The sequence below is a fragment of the Rissa tridactyla genome, chromosome Z (assembly GCF_028500815.1).
Source record: "Rissa tridactyla isolate bRisTri1 chromosome Z, bRisTri1.patW.cur.20221130, whole genome shotgun sequence".
NCBI lineage: Eukaryota > Metazoa > Chordata > Aves > Charadriiformes > Laridae > Rissa > Rissa tridactyla.
In genome coordinates, this window is record NC_071497.1 from 76063480 (window position 1) to 76079123 (window position 15644).

General features: G+C 46.7%; 2 protein-coding genes across 4 annotated transcripts in view; both read right to left on the bottom strand.

Annotated features, from left to right (window-relative positions):
• The window catches only part of RUSC2 (RUN and SH3 domain containing 2), a 62280-nt gene extending 60855 nt beyond the window's left edge, over positions 1–1425 (bottom strand). The window contains exon 1 of the mRNA XM_054186179.1: positions 1371–1425. The gene's annotated coding sequence lies outside the window, so the exon portion shown is untranslated. The remainder of the gene's footprint in view (positions 1–1370) is intronic.
• Positions 1426–1689: 264 nt separating this feature from the next.
• The window catches only part of LOC128902429 (phospholipid-transporting ATPase ID-like), a 90964-nt gene continuing 77009 nt past the window's right edge, over positions 1690–15644 (bottom strand). For all 3 annotated transcript variants that reach the window (XM_054185443.1, XM_054185444.1, XM_054185442.1), the window contains 7 exons: positions 14783–14966; positions 12997–13220; positions 12072–12155; positions 10920–11165; positions 9908–10046; positions 7937–8067; positions 1690–4421 (listed from right to left, as the gene is read on the bottom strand). In XM_054185443.1, coding sequence (XP_054041418.1) covers positions 4200–4421; positions 7937–8067; positions 9908–10046; positions 10920–11165; positions 12072–12155; positions 12997–13220; positions 14783–14966 — 1230 coding nt within the window. In that variant the 3' untranslated portion in view covers positions 1690–4199. The remainder of the gene's footprint in view (positions 4422–7936; positions 8068–9907; positions 10047–10919; positions 11166–12071; positions 12156–12996; positions 13221–14782; positions 14967–15644) is intronic.

Sequence of the window (15644 nt, forward strand, 5' to 3'; positions counted from 1 at the left end):
GGAGACAAACAAAACTGCTGAAGCAAAAGGATAGTGCTGGCACAACAACAAGAGAATAAATGCACTGTGAACACATTTAGGTTAAGAATTAGAGGGGAAGAAAAAAAATCAACCATCAGAACAGCTTTATCAGTGGTCTGATGGGATTATAGGACACAGCACCTCTGCCCACAGGTATCCTTTATGCTGTTTTTGTTACAGCTGGTAATTATCGCAGCTCATTATTCAGATGGCTCCTTTACTTGCAACAGACCTTGTTGAGGATCACTCCAGTTGGAGAACCTAGGGCAAGCAAGCAGCGCTCCTTTGCCCTCCCATTCCGTAAGAGCTGCTCACGACTAATGACTTCCAAGCTACAGGGCAGTGGAAGAGAGTTGTGTGGATGCACACTGATAAAGTGAGAGCCACGGGGCAGCCTAGCAGGAATGCAGGTGTAGTGCTTAGCCATGAGAAACACCCTTGAGGTGCTTCTGCCCAAAAGCACCTCCACACTATTAGCAGCAGAGGCTTCTACCTGTCATCCTATTGGATTCAGGCGAGAGAGAACATGCTCTAAGCCCTTCTCTGCTACAGTCTAAGAAAACTAACCATATCATAGAATCATAGAATAGTTTGGGTTGTAAGGAACCTTTAAAGGTCATCCAGTTCAATCTGCCAGCAATGAGGAGGGACACCTTCAACTAGATGCTCAGAGCCCCCTCCAACCTGACCTTGAATGTTTCCAGGAATGGGGCATCTGTCACCTCTCTGGGCAACCTGTACCAGTGTTTCACCACCCTCAGCATAAAAAATTTCCTTATATCTAGTCTAAATCTACCCTCTTTTAGTCATCATCACTGGTTATGATCAAAGCATTATCATTCTTGATTCTGAAACTGCTGCCAGATGGGCTGGCGAATCTTTAGAATCACAGGATCATAGAATGGTTTAGGTTGGAAGGGACCTTAAAGACCATCCAGTTCTAACCCCCTGCCGTGGGCAGGGACACCTCCCACTAGACCAGGCTGCTCCAAGCCCCATCCAGCCTGGCCTTGAACACCTCCAGGGATGGGGCATCCACAGCTTCTCTGGACAATAACTTCCGCTGGTGCTACAGCAGAAGCACTATATGGCCCTCTATATTATGGAATAATGAGAAAAAAGGAGGGGGGAGGGTAAAGCAAAAAAAAAATTTCAGGGATTAATTTTTGATATATATTGATCAAATCCAAGAGCTTCATAAATTACCACTGTCAGGCATCTGACACCCCTCCCACCCCTGCGGAACCAAGAAATACCAAGCCCTCCCAGGCAGTTGCCACCCCTTCACCCCCCCCAGCTCCGGCCACGGAGAAGCCCCCCCATGCCGCCGCCGCCCCGTAGCCCCTTACCGGCCGCTCGCCCCGCTCCGCTGTTTACAAGCCGGGCGGCGGGGCGGGATCTCGGCGTTGCCCGCCTTCCCCCTCGTTCCCCCCCCCGCGCCTCCATCCTGTAAGGATGCCTGACGTTTCTTCTAAGTTTCCTCTTTAAAACGTCCCCGAATAGGAAGTCAAAGTTTGGGAATTTGTTTTGTTTCGCAGCATGAGAAGCACCAGCGTCTCAGATCTGTCCTCCCACAGACCCCCCCACGTCCCGCTTTAGGAGGTCCAGGATCAACACATGCATCTGGTGGTAGCCTCCTTTGAGACATTGGCATACTGGCAAGCAATCAGTCATCCCAATATTTTTTTATTTAAAAAAAAAATTATTTTACAAAATCAGGAGTGATGTAGGACAGACATCACTGTCAGCTGATATGTTTCAAATGCTGATCTTGTCAAACCACTGAAATATTTGTATCTGGCGCAAGTTCACGAGCAGATCTTTTATCCCCTAGTTGTCCTATGCAGCATTTGCAAGTTCCCTTTGGCCAGAAGGTGAGTGCTTTGCACGTAAACCATAATGAGGAGAGTGACACAGTCTCAGAGGTGCCTTGCTCTGCCGGCAGAAGGTCTGCTTCTGCTGCTCTGCATTTCACTCTGCTGCATGACATGCTAGGAACAGCTTTGGTAGGGCTCTCGGTCCAGCCCAGACTGGGTACCATGGGGATGTCAGCCTACCTGCATAAATTCTCCTTTTTCCTCCGGCTCCAGGGAGGCTGACTGTGAAAGGCATAATCTGCATCAGAAAGCCATGACTGCCTCTGCAAAGTGAACGGTAAATCAGAGGGCGGCAACAAGCACCGACTATCACAGCGGTTTCCCCAGTCAGGGTGCAGGCTCTCACTTTACTTAGGTGTCTCCTTGCAGGGGAGATCACTGGATTAGAATTTGCTCTCTCCCTAGCAAGCAGCTCCTGGCTGCTGAAGTCTGGTTCCAGTCCCAGCTCTAGTTTTGCGCTGGCTAAGCTGAAATTTAATACCACAGTTTGCAAAGCAGCAGGTGCACCAGACAGGTTTTTTCTGTGCCGAGTTATACCCACAGAGATTAAACCTTCTATTAGAGTTTAAACAATCTTATACAGTAACAGCTGAAACTTGGACCGCGGGCAGCAAGGTGTTACGTGCAGAATGGATGAAATAGGGGCATGGCTGGCCTGTTGCCATCATACATTGCCCGCACCGATAGCTGAGAGACTCAAGGCAGAGAGTTCCCAATAAATGCCAGATGGCTGCTGTGCAAAAAAATCCAATTCAAAACAAGGAAAGGAGCCTAAATTTGTATAAAGGAACCAAAAAAAAAAAAAAAAAAGAAAAAGAAAAACCACAAACCAGTCAGCACTGCTTATTCCTCTGGACAGCAAAGCTCCATTTAGACAGCTCAGCAGTGCTGGCAGGACAGGCTCTCAGGCTGCCACGCTGGCCTTCCACTCAGTAACCCCGCTGATTATGAAGCTGGTGAACAAAACAGTAAGCAAATCCCAGTCTCTCAGGATCCGCTGTGTCTTTGGCTGTGTCTGTGCATCTCAGGTCCCTCTGCTGGCAGCCAGGCTGGTAGGATGTTCAGCTCTCTGCAACTCATGAGTGACAAGCCGTTCCCAAATAAAGTATTAGCCAGCACAGAGGTTGTGGAGGTTCCTGAGCACTAAATGCCTCTGAAACTTGGCCCACAGCGCTCATCAGGGAGAGGGAGGGAGCCACCAGGTCCCACCCTTTGCTCTGAGCTACAGCACCGGTGGAGTAAAGGGCAGGACACCCTGAGCTAGCCATGAAATAGCATCTCTGCCTCTGAGACTGCTTGGGTGGTCTCCATCAAGTCAGATCTGTCTGTGCCTCACTTATGGTGGGAGAGGCGCCTGGTTCTGGCAACTCAGTTGGGACCTAACCAGGATATGGGCATCTCATGGCCAGATTTTATGGCTTGATCCATATGGGAGCCTGAGCTGCTTCTGCCCTTTTAGTTTAAGTCTAAATGAAATGGCTGGTGCCCAGCTACAAAACCTGAGAGGGCTCTGAGGACAACGATCTTTTACAAGAGCAGGTTTGCAATGCAGATAAAGCAGGGCAGGCTGATGAACGTCAAGTCCTTGTCGCTTGACCAACTAAGGGTTTCTCTGAGCTTGCAGCACTCTCCGATTGCAGACGCGGGAAGAGGGTGGTGTTTGGGCACTGGCAATCACTTGAGAAACTGGATTAACTGTAAGCTTGGAAGGGAGGTGATTTCCAGCTCATGCCTTCCAAAGTGCCCGTGTACAGTCAAAAGGCTACAAAATTACACAAATTACAAAGACTGGGGACTTGGGGGTTGTGTGGTTGGATCTAAGGCACACCTGGGGTCAATACTGTTGCCACAGTAATACAGCCCAGAGTGGATTCACAACAGAAACTAAGGCACGTGAATGAGAAAGATATCGACTTCCCTTTGCTCTGAGGTATGTAGTTAAAGGGAGGAAAAAAAAATAAAAAATAGCGTTATGAACAATCTCAAGGAGCGGAGGTGCCTCCTGCAGCATGTTCTCTCTTGTTCCAGGGAGGCCTTCTGGGATACCATAAACCAGCTCTAATTCACCCTGCCCGCCTTCCCCGGGAGCAGCACAAGTCTTTGGAAGAGAAGCTGGAGTCAGAGCGTGGATGTGGGTGAAAAGAAAGGTCCAAGTCCTTGATTTGCTACCCCGGAAGGCAGAGCTCTAGGTGCTTTGCAGGAAGCACAGCCTCCTCTCCTGACAGCCCTTTGGTTTGCTTTGGTGGGGTTTTGGTGGATTTTTTTTGTTTGTTTGGGGTTTTTTCTTTTCTTTTTTTTTTTTTACAGTACTTTGTGTTTATATTTGTCACTATTTGGTGAAAATGTTCCCGTTGTGGCAAAAGGTGATTTTGGCCGCATGTTTCTCCCAGACATAATGAGTGCTCCAAAGCCGTGCTGATGGGAGAAGGCATAGCCAGAGCGGCGGGTGCTGGTCCGACGCAGGCGTCTCTTTGGTGAGGGTGGAGGTGGCCTCTTTTTGGCTTCTTTGATCTTGAGCAGGACCTGAAATTAGAAAACAAGATGGAAAAAGTGGGAAGTGCATCATTGTTCTCAAGCATGGTAAAAGAGGAGCAAAGAAAGGGAAACAGAAACAGGGGTCCAAAGCCAAAAATGACTGACAAAACAGGGGGGTGGTAGGAGGGGCTGCAGAGCAGGAGTGGAGCTGGCAGCACAGGATGGCAGCCTGGTAAAAGGAAAAGCAAATCTTATTCTAAAAGGCATTAATGGAAGTGTCATCTGTAATCCTTGGGTGGAGATGATTTCAGTGTATTGTTCCTCACAGCTCTCCAATGGCTTGGTTGGGGTATTACTACAGTTCTTTTAGTAAAATTTTTTTGACAGAAAATATTCTTTTCAGTCAAATAACCCCCAATGTTATTGGGGTCATCTCAACAACAGTCAAAAGTCCAGAAAACAAATAAGGACACATATAAAAATTGGCTTACTTAATCTAGAAAACAGGCTACTAAAGGAGATGTCCAAAATGCAAAAGCTTTTTATAATGAGAATGGTGATCAATAGGTTCTCATATTCCTTGGCAGAATGGAAAGAACTAATGCACTTTGTTTGCAGGTACTGGGCTCTCTGCTCCCATGCGGCCACTGAGACCATCTGTGGACAGGCATCTTTTCAGAAAGGGGCTGTCAAAGGCAGTAGGCCGTCACTGAGTGCCAGCAGCTCAGCAGAATCCCCAGCCCCGGACCCCCATCCTTCCTGTTTGGAACAGTGGCAGCTGTAGGTTCTCAGAATCACAGAACCATAGAATTGTCTAGGTCAGAAGGGACCTTTACGATCATTGAGTCAACCTAACCTATCAACGTAACACTGCCAAAACCACCACTAAACCATGTCCCTCAGCACTATGTCTACCCATCTTTTAAATACCTCCAGGGATGGTGATTGCACCACTTCCCTGGGCAGCCTGTTCCAATGCTTGATGATCCTTTCAGTGAAGAATTTTTTTCCTAATATCCAAGGTAAACCTCCCCTGGCGCAACTTGAGGCCATTTCCTCTTGTCCTATCTCTTGTTACTTGGGAGAAGAGACTGACCCCCACCTCGCTACACCCTCCTTTCAGGTACTTGTAGAGAGCGATAAGGTCTCCCCTCAGCCTTCTTTTCTCCAGGCTGAACAACCCCAGCTCCCTCAGCTGCTCCTCATAAGACTTGTGCTCCAGAGCCCTCACCAGCTTTGTTGCCCTTCTCTGGACCCGCTCCAGCAACTCAATGTCTTTCTTGTAGTGAGGGGCCCAAAACTGGACACAGAACTCAAGGCGCAGCCTCACCAGTGCCGACTGCAGGGGGACGATCACTGCCCTAGTCCTGCTGGCCACACTATTTCTGATACACGCCAGGATGCCGTTGGTCTTCTTGGCCCCCTGGGCACACTGCTGGATCATATTCAGCTGGCTGACGCCCAGCACCCCCAGGTCCTTTTCTGCCAGGCAGCTCTCCAGTCACTCTTCCCCAGGCCTGTAGCGCTGCATGGGGTTGTTGTGACCCAAGTGCAGGACCCAGCACTTGGCCTTGTTGAACCTCATACCATTGGCTTCATCCCATCAATCCAGCCTGTCCAGGTCCCTCTGTAGACCCTTCCTACACTCAAGCAGATCAAGACTCCTGCCCAACTTGGTGTCATCCTCAAAGTTCCTGAGGGTGCACTTGATCCCTTTGTCCTGGTTGTAGATAGATATTAAAGAGAACTGTCACCAGGGGAACAACACTTGTGACCAGCCACCAACTGGATTTAACTTCATTCACCACAACTCTTTGGGCCTGGCCATCTAGCCATTTTTTTACCCAGCGAAGAGTACACCTATACAAGCCATGATCAGCCAGTTTCTCCAGGAGAATGCTGTGGGAAATGGTGTCAAAGTCTTTACTAAAATCCAGGTAAACAACATCCACAGCCTTTTCCACATCCACTAAGTGGGTGACTAACAGTTCTTGGCTAAGCTCTAAGACTCAGTCTTGTACTTAAGTTCCTTTTTTACTTCCAGATGGGGATCTTGGTACAGCAGGAAACCCAAAAACTCATCTTCAGGATGTAGAAAAATAAAGTAATTTTCATAGAATCATAGAATGTGTTGGGTTGGAAGGATCCTTTAAAGGTCATCTAGTCCAACCCCCTGTGCTTAGCAGGGACATCTTTTACTGGATCGGGTTGCTCAGGGCCTCATCCAGCCTGGCCTTGAATGTCTCCAGGGATGGGGCATCCACCACCTCTCTGGGCAACCTGTGCCAGTGTCTCACCACCCTCATTGTAAAGAACTTCATCCTAATGTCTAATCTAAATCCACCCTGCTCTAGTTTAAACCATTGCCCCTCGTCCTATCGCTACGTGCCCTTGCAAACAGTCCCTCCCCATCTCTCCTGTAGGCCCCCTTCAGGTACTGGAAGGGGCTGTAAGGTGGCCCTCAGCTCTCAGCCTGTCTTCATAGGAGAGGTGCTCCAGTCCTCGGATCATCTTCGTGGCCCTCCTCTGGACCTGCTCCAACAGGTCCATGTCCTTCTTGTGCTGAGGGCTCCAGAGCTGGACACTAGAGAGAGATACTCAACCCAAGCACTGAGGCTGGGATTCTGGGCCACAGTTGTGTTGGAGTTCTACTCAACTGACGGGTAAACTGAGCCCATTTTTACACATCTGAACTGCCTCTAACTGTGTCCTGAGGACCTCACCACCTGGCAGTCTTCTCCAGCGCGCACCTACTCTCTCTGCAAGAGCTGAGAATTCCCCTTCACTCATTCTCCGACAGTTCTGGAGCACCTGGGGAGCTTCACAGACACCCCAAGGATGATCAGGGCAGCCACTGAGGAGCATGTCCTTGGGGCTGTGCTCACACTTGTCTCACAGCTCAGTGCAGGAAGAGGAAGGAAGCACCAGGTGGCAGCAGCATTTAGCAGATGCTCTTGCTTGGAAGCCAGCCCGGGGAGCTGTGTTTCTGCTGGTCTTCTGGAGGGGTCCATTGGCTGTAGTGAGCTGTGCACTCTCTGTCCACTCCATTTCTCCCGACCTCTCCTTGCCCTAGTGGCCTCATCTTCGTATTCCCGAGGAGGGCAGCTGGCTTCAGAGGGGGCCATATAACCATTGGCTACAAATGAAGTAAACCCTAAAGTCAAAAAAATCCCCAGAGAACACATAGACCTGGGTGGAGGGTGAAGGGCTCTCCTCTGCCAGGCTGAACACCGTATGGCAGCAGGGTGGGAGGACTGAAACACTGCTTTGCCACGGAGCCGCAGCACTCAAAACCTGCACCTAAAAATAGTGCAGCTTCCTTGCTCCGGTGCAATCCAGTCCACATCTAAATCTCCGCCCTTGGCCCCAGCTGCAGATGGTTTGAACTGTGCCAAAACCCAAATTCAATCCTCCTTCTCAAGGGAACAGGGGACAGATGGATGGCAGCACTTCCACCTACAGGGACGCAGACTCTGAGCAATGCCAGGCCCCTGCAATACGCCTCCATGGTAAGCTTAGGTGGTAGTAAGCAGGATTTCTGGTTAAATAAGTTATCTCCTTACTTTATCGCTGGGAGTTGGCTTTAACTGAGCCTTCAGGAATCGAAAGCCAACAACAGGCAGCACACAGAGGGTGATACTGAGGAAGATTGCTAGCCACACGTTTGGTTGGCTGAGGGTGTTTCGAGCGGTACCTGGAAAACAAAAGCATGATTAAAACCATAACAGCAACACTCTCACCATCATTCACCTGAACTTTTCACCCTCTGTGATTCCAAAGCACTTGTCAAACAGGCCAAAATTCAAAGTAGACACCATTTCTAACCCTGAAATCAACTTGCTGTAGAGAAGACAGCAATATGAATATCAGTGTCTGAGATGAGCAAAGAAAAATGCAATGTCCAGACTCAACTGCAGCAACAACCCAGGGAGACAAGGATGTCAGAGTGAATGACAGTTTGCCTCTTTTTACAAACAGCCAAATCACTGCAAAGGACTGATATAAATGCTCAAGAGACTTTCTTCATCAGCAGTCCAGCACTCTCACCTTTTCCCAGGACTCCACTCCAAAAGGAGGAACGCTATTTTCTTACTTTCCAGCACCATTTCCTGAAGGATATGGAGTACTGACTCTGACCAGCCAGTAGACAACAGGATCACAGCCCTTTGTGAGAGGAGCACGCATTGCTCTGGGTGTCTGCATGGCCTAATGGGTGCATTGGCAGAGCAACTGCCATGTGCTGGCGTGACACTGCCACCTTCTTTGAAACCAAATTTCTTACTTCTGGCTCCCCCAAAACTGAAGGAATGTAAGATAGAACAAACAGTCTGCAAAACCCTGACTACAAGGCTTACTGATGCTGTTGTTGGCAGTAAAGTTGCTGAATGTTTTCAGTTGGCCAAATTCTGCTGTAATACAATTCCACTGAAGTTAAAGTAAACAAGTTGTCTGAGTCCAAACTAGAATCATTTTCCTTAAAAATGGTTTCAGTCTGAGACCTTCCTAAGCAGCACTCAGCATTATGCCTAATTTGACCCATGTAATATCAGCAGAGCAGCAGATAGAGGTATCCCTGGCAGGTGAGTTACCATCTGCCTCTGGAAACTGAACAGACACTGTATTCTTTCGGTCATCACTTTTGATACTAAAAGCCGTCTTACAGTGGATGTGACCATCTGCTTGGAAAATACATTGCAATAACTGACCTGCAGCTCAGATATTTCTAAAATGGCCAAGCATTGATATTGCAGTGAAGATGGTCAGAACAAGCCTTGGCTTAACAATTCATGCAGAAAAAAAGGCATTGATTAATACACCAACTTGACACTCGAAACAGAAAGCACTGGGATTTCAAAAGTAGAGTGTCGTAACAATGATGCATCAATATTGGTTATGGATGCACAGAGCTATTAAAAACAGATGAATTACTTGCTAAGAGACAGATTCATTTTTGTTATCCTTCACCATTTGTGTGCGTTCAGAAATCTGTTATGTGGAGCAACTCCAAAGACCTGGTCATCACTGGATTATTTTCTTGTGTTAGGAAATTGCCATTTAACGTGGCTGAAGGCAGACAGGCTTCACACCGTAATCATGTGGCATTTTTCTCGTATCTAACTGGATGTTGTACTTGTATCCTTTCCTGTACAAACATGTTAATTTATTTACAAAAGAGCACTCATCCTTCTGCAAACAAATGCTCTGCAAACAAAATTGACACCTGGAAACAGAATATAAAAGAGCAGTAGAAAACATTCCAGCCAGCTCAATAGGTTTATTTAAAGGATCATTCCTGTGGCTGCATGTGAATATGCATTCTTATGCAATGTAGTGAATGTGGCACACATTCACCTGGATGGATGGGATCCAAAATAAGCATTCCCAGCAGCCTTCAGAAATACCCTGATATTTCTTGTATAAAAGGCAGTCAATATATTCGGTTATTGCCTCTAGATGTACTATAAATTCTCAACAGATTTAAGCCTTGCAGTATACCCATTTTGAGTGCCATCCAGATTTGTCCTAGGGCTTACCAACGAATGGAAAAGAGGCTGTGAAGATCAGGTACATGCCATCACTGTACATGGTGAAGGTGATCGCAAAGTAAACAGAAAGGCTGCCCCAGATGAAGAACTGGTTCACAACTGTCCAGTAAGACGTGTCCAAGCCAATCTGAAAGAACAGAGTGACACAGCTATTGTCAGCACCTTAATAATTTAGCAGATCTGCACTGAACACAGATAGATATCTTGTTCTCTTCTTTGTACCCCTGGTCCCAAGGCTGTTACTCATTCAAGTTTCAAGAAATACTAAAACACAGATCATAGGATGCTGGGAGGCCATTCAAGACAAGCATTACTATGTTTGCCCTGTTGTTGCACTCTTCTCAAGCCTTCACCAGTGGGCAGTAGTGGAGACAAGGATACCAAGCTCAAATGAGCCATGCTTTTGTCCCTGCTCCCCAGCTGTTCTCTAGCATTGAAAATTAGGAGAAGGAGCCCACAAGACCTCAGAGAGCAGAAAACATCATCTAGGGAGGTAGGATTGATTAGCTTTTCTTGTAAGAAATTTCTCTTATCCTCCTAGTACTGTCTGAATTTTGGACCACCCAAGTCTTAAGCTATTTCTTCCAGCAAGTGCAGTTCTACCATCTGCATCATGCATGGGGCCAGGCTACAGAGACAGCCTTGTGATGGAGACCCTATAAATAACTGCCTGATAGCGGACAGTCCCGTGCTACAAACCCATCCCATAAAACTGGAATGAGTCCTTCTCTACTCCCAGTATTAACTGTTTCGTCTGCTATGACTGTTAACTTCCCAAGGCAAAGACTCTGCTTTCCTGCCACCCTGATCTTTCATAACATAGAAATCTATTGTTCTGTTGAACTGAGAAGAGTAATCTGGTGTCAAAGGAGGTGGTTTTTTTGCAAGAATGCAAGATGCAGCAGCAAATACAATGCTGTCAAGATTCCAAGCGGCCCTCCAGATGCTGCCTTCATAAAACAACAACTAATTCCTAAAAACATTACCTGGGATGCCTTACCTGTACAGACACCACAATCAGTAAGCAGGTCTGGGCCATCAGTGCAAAGGACTGGTAGTCAGCAATGGCCTTCCCATCACTTCTCATTGTATTGTACATGGCCCCATAGGGGATGAAGAAGAGAATGAGGGAGCTGTAGATCCCTTGCAACATGCACTTGACAAACACCATTTTGTTGAAATAGAGGTTTTGCTGGCCAGGCACATATAGCTGAGGAAACAGCATGCTCCAACGATCATCCACGTCCTGAAAGTAGACAGGAGATGGTCAGATCTGCTGGGACCTACCCAGCCAACCACACAAGACCACTTAGGGTTGCCATGGCCCTGTGACATGCATTTCCATGAGAAAAGGCTTGACACACAATTCACGCAGTTGTGCTGATGAGTGTGCCATATCCCAAGGTCACCTAGACACATTTTTCTGTGTTTAATTTCACCTTTCTTTTGCTGAGAAAGCTGACAAGTGCTGCAAAAAAAATGAAGGTACACTTCATGTTAAGCAGACTACATGGTCTGCTCTTCTGAGAGTTGCCTGGAAGTTCAGGGATAGAAAATACCTCCACTGGGTCCACACGCAGGCAAGGCTGTCTCATTTGGATCCCTTAAGTGACCAGAGCTGAACACTGTGAACCATTGTGGAGCAGCAAGTTCCTACTATTTAAGTTGTAAAAGGCATACAGGAGCAGCTTTATTGCTCCTATGTCTTGCTGAACAGTAATAGCATAGTAATAGAATAGTATGTGAGATTCCTGCAGGAAGACTTCCCCTAGAAAGGCTGAACCTGGAAAACCTGGCTTCAGGTTCATTAATTGTTCTGTGTGGTCATTAAAAAGTCACTAGTTAGGATTCAGGAACACAGCTAGTAAGATGTGACTACTTCAGGGGAAAATTGCAAAGGCAGTTTTTATTGTAGACAACAGCCTAACCCAACAGTCTCATCATGCACTGAAACCCACAGGCTAAATATTACACATCTCCTCCCTGGTGCTTCCTTTTTTTGTGCTCTCCGGTCTCACTGGCAGGAAACTATGTCAGGAACTATCACAACAGCTAGCCAAACAGTCAGCTGCTTTTGCTTCATGGAACCAGCTCAAAGCACCTGGAGAAAAAAACCCATGTAAAAAAACCCAAGTGGTGATAGAAACAGTACCTGATCGAAGAGGCTCATTCCTAGCACCGGGAGGGAAGTATATACCAAATTGTAAAGCGTAATGAACCACTCATCGTAGACAGTCTGGAGAAAAAATAAATAAATACACAATTATATGCTGGAACATCTTGGTTCAAGACGCTACTGAGACCAAAAGTACAAGGTGATCCTGAGGAGGATCTGTCTCCTGCCCGGCACCGTGATCAGCTGCCGTTGGGGAGAGCATCACCGCCCTGCAGCACCCCGGCACCCTCAGCCCCAGGGAGCAGGAGTTCGCATACTATCTGCCCTTCCCGGGGTCTGGGGGTGGAGTCTGTTTTTTCTTAAACTGCTGGGAGATTTTTCACTGCAGGAGATTTGTTCCTTTTGCAGGCGTCCTGGCGTTAAACTGATTGCTTCAAGTGGGTTAACAGGGCAAGCACAGGTTTCACATGGATCTGCGCCAAATTGGTCGGGCCCCTCTGTAATCTGTATCCTTGTTTGATGGCTGTTTCAACACTTCTGAAAACCCCATGAGGTACCTATGTGCTTCATAATGTACCTAAATATCTCCAGGCATCTATCCTCTACCAGCAGCGCACTGAAGGCAGCAATATCTGCTCTATACTCGTACAGATGAAGAACAGGCTGCCCAGGGAAGTAGTGGAATGTCATCCCTGGAGATATTTAAAAGTTGGGTAGATGTAGTGCTTAGTGACATGGTTTAGTGATGGTTTTTGTCAGAGTTGGGTTGATGGTTGGACTCGATGATCCGAAAGTTCCCTTCCAGCCTAGGCAATTCTATGATTTTATGATTCTGAGACAGATCTGTGTGCCATTCAGTGAAGTGGGGAGGATGGCTTAGTTTATTTCCTTTTAAAATGTTTCCAGATACTTTACTTGAAAATGCTAGACATGACCATGAGAAAAGAGAAGCTGGACTTACCTGTGCTGAGAAGCCAGAGAAGAAGCCGTACCAGAAATGCACTAACGTGAAGGCAAAATTCTTGTAGAAGAAGTATTTGAGGAACTTGCACATGCGGATGTAGGACCACCGGCCGTGCACCAAGAGCAGGCGCTGCAGGTAACGGAACTGTGCGAAGGAGAAGTCACTGGACAAGACCGCCTGCATCCCCTCCTGGCCACTGATGCCAACCCCGATGTGAGCAGCTGCAACAAGAAGGTTATTGATCATGTCATTACAGTGACAATTTTCATCACCCTGTTTTTTTAGAAGAGTCCCCTCCACTGGGACACTGTGTTAATTCCCTCACAGCCTTCATAAATAACTCATATGTAAAGTTATTTTTAAAAAAATAATAATGTTTTGGGGCACTAATTCTTTCAGCAGCATTATGTTTTTGGCTGAGGTGATACATCGCCAGTAACTGTGCTTGTATTATTTGAATGAAGGTACACCCTCAGTGACAAATCATGTTTCCTTTATGAATGTTTTCCAACAGCATAAAGGCTGATGTTCACAACAGCTGCTATTATGAAAAAATAACTTTAATTTATTTTTACCTGTTACTTGTATTTACATGCATGCACATCCTTCCAGCTGCCTTAAAATATTGCTTCAGACAAGCAAAATCTTTAACCTCCGTATAGATTTCTCAGACACAGTGCTACAAGGCAGACTGTAGCCTTTTTACATTTCCTAGGCTTTATAAGTTCAATCAAATAATTAGATAGAAGAGTCACGTCTTTTTTTTAATAGTGACTTGGGTTTATTAAACATGGACATAAGTTTAATGTGACAGCTAATTATACAGCATTAACTAATGAGAACAATCTTGATGGCTGGAGGTTGGTTAGATTCAGGGGTTTCCACGGAACACTGAACTGATAAAATCCCAAAGTCCCAACCATATTGTGGGGGGAGAGGGGCTAGATTCTAATTATCATGTACACTTTAACTTGCTTTTCTTATCCTTTCTTTACTGACTGCCTGACTTATCTCCCTTGAAGCTCCCTACTTAGCCTTTTCTTTCTTAATTAAAAGGCTCCACTTAATCAATTCTTGCAAATTAACACAAGGAAGATTAGCAATAGGCCCTTCTGAATAATCTTAATTTAATTATGCCTAGTTAGGGGATTTTTTTTCATGAATTCACTGAGGTAATGCAGCATCAAATGATGCTCAAGGACAAAGAAGCCTAGACGCCCATGATTTATAACTCAAGGGAGGTAATTGGCCCTACCACATGGAATTGTTAAAAAAAAAAAATCATGTAACATTATACAGACTATTTACAGGGAAGAAGATTTTCTTTCTGCATTGCAGACAGGCCCTCTCTAAAACAAACTTTTTTTTTTTTTTCTCTGTATTGCCGTTGTGATGGTAGCCATGCAGGCACGCAGGTGGACATGTCGCAGACACACAGGTGGACATGTCACAGCCCCAGTGGGCTTTTGTCTGTTCTAAGGTAGAAACAGAGAAATAGGCAATAAGTGCAGCCATAGCTTCCTGCAATCCTGGAGGTGGGAGCACAGCAAAGAGCCCCCCTGTGTGTCCTGGAAGGCAGGAGACACAAGTAGCCCATAGAGTACCCTATAGTGACAGTGCTCTGTAGAAACCTGCCAAAACTTGGGACGCAGCCACTTGATGCCACAGAGAGGGTGGTATGGAAGGCACTCAGATATGTGTTCCTGCTGCTTAGCCACCGCTGGCAGCAAATACCTCAGTGAGTCAGTTTGCTAAAGCAAGCCAGCTGTCGCCCATCACTCACTTTTGATCATGCTAACATCGTTGGCGCCATCGCCGATTGCCAGGGTCACAGCCTTCTTGTATTTCTTCACCAGCTCCACCACCTGGGCCTTCTGCAGTGGTGTTACCCGGCAGCAGATCACCACTTTGCACATGCAGGCGGCTCTCACCAGCTCCACCTCCAAATTCCCTTCCAGCGCATAAGCCTGAGAAGAAGGAGCAAAGGGAGTGTTCAGGTCAGACTGGCAGCAACTGGTGGCCTGACAAAGAGGTTGCAGTGGGAAGGAAATGAGAACTGAGCTCGGTCTTCCATTCGGCAGAAGGAAGTTGTGAGATACCCTAGGTGGATCCGTCCGTTTGGTTGCCAGGAGCATCCCTACAGTACAACATCATGCCATGCAATGTACACCTTGGATGTACCACAGCTGGATTTGCACAACAGCTGCCCTGGCTGATGTATCCTGACAGTGCAGCAGAAGTGTCCAACAACAGGAGCACTAAATTAACAAAGCTGCTGCTGGGCCTGAGACAGCCTTGCGTATCTCCATGACAGACAGTCTCTGCTCATCCCTCTTTGTTTATTTTTTGAGCTTTGGGAGATCTGTGGATTAAATAGAAGAGATTTCAATTTGGGAGTACTTAAAAAAAAAAACAACCAAACATGGAAAAGGCTGAGGTCAGGTGGGCATGACAAAGCAAAACACAAAGCCAGGGAGAAGGCAGCTTTGCTCTGAGTGCTGAACTTTTAAATGAGTCAGACATGTTATTTCTGTTCAGGAAGCACAGGGAAAATTGGATGTCTGGTCACCCCTTCAGCTCCGTGGAAGGAGGAGGGAGCAGTGCTGGCTTTTCATACTTCTTTCAGATCATGCTTTTTGGCTCTG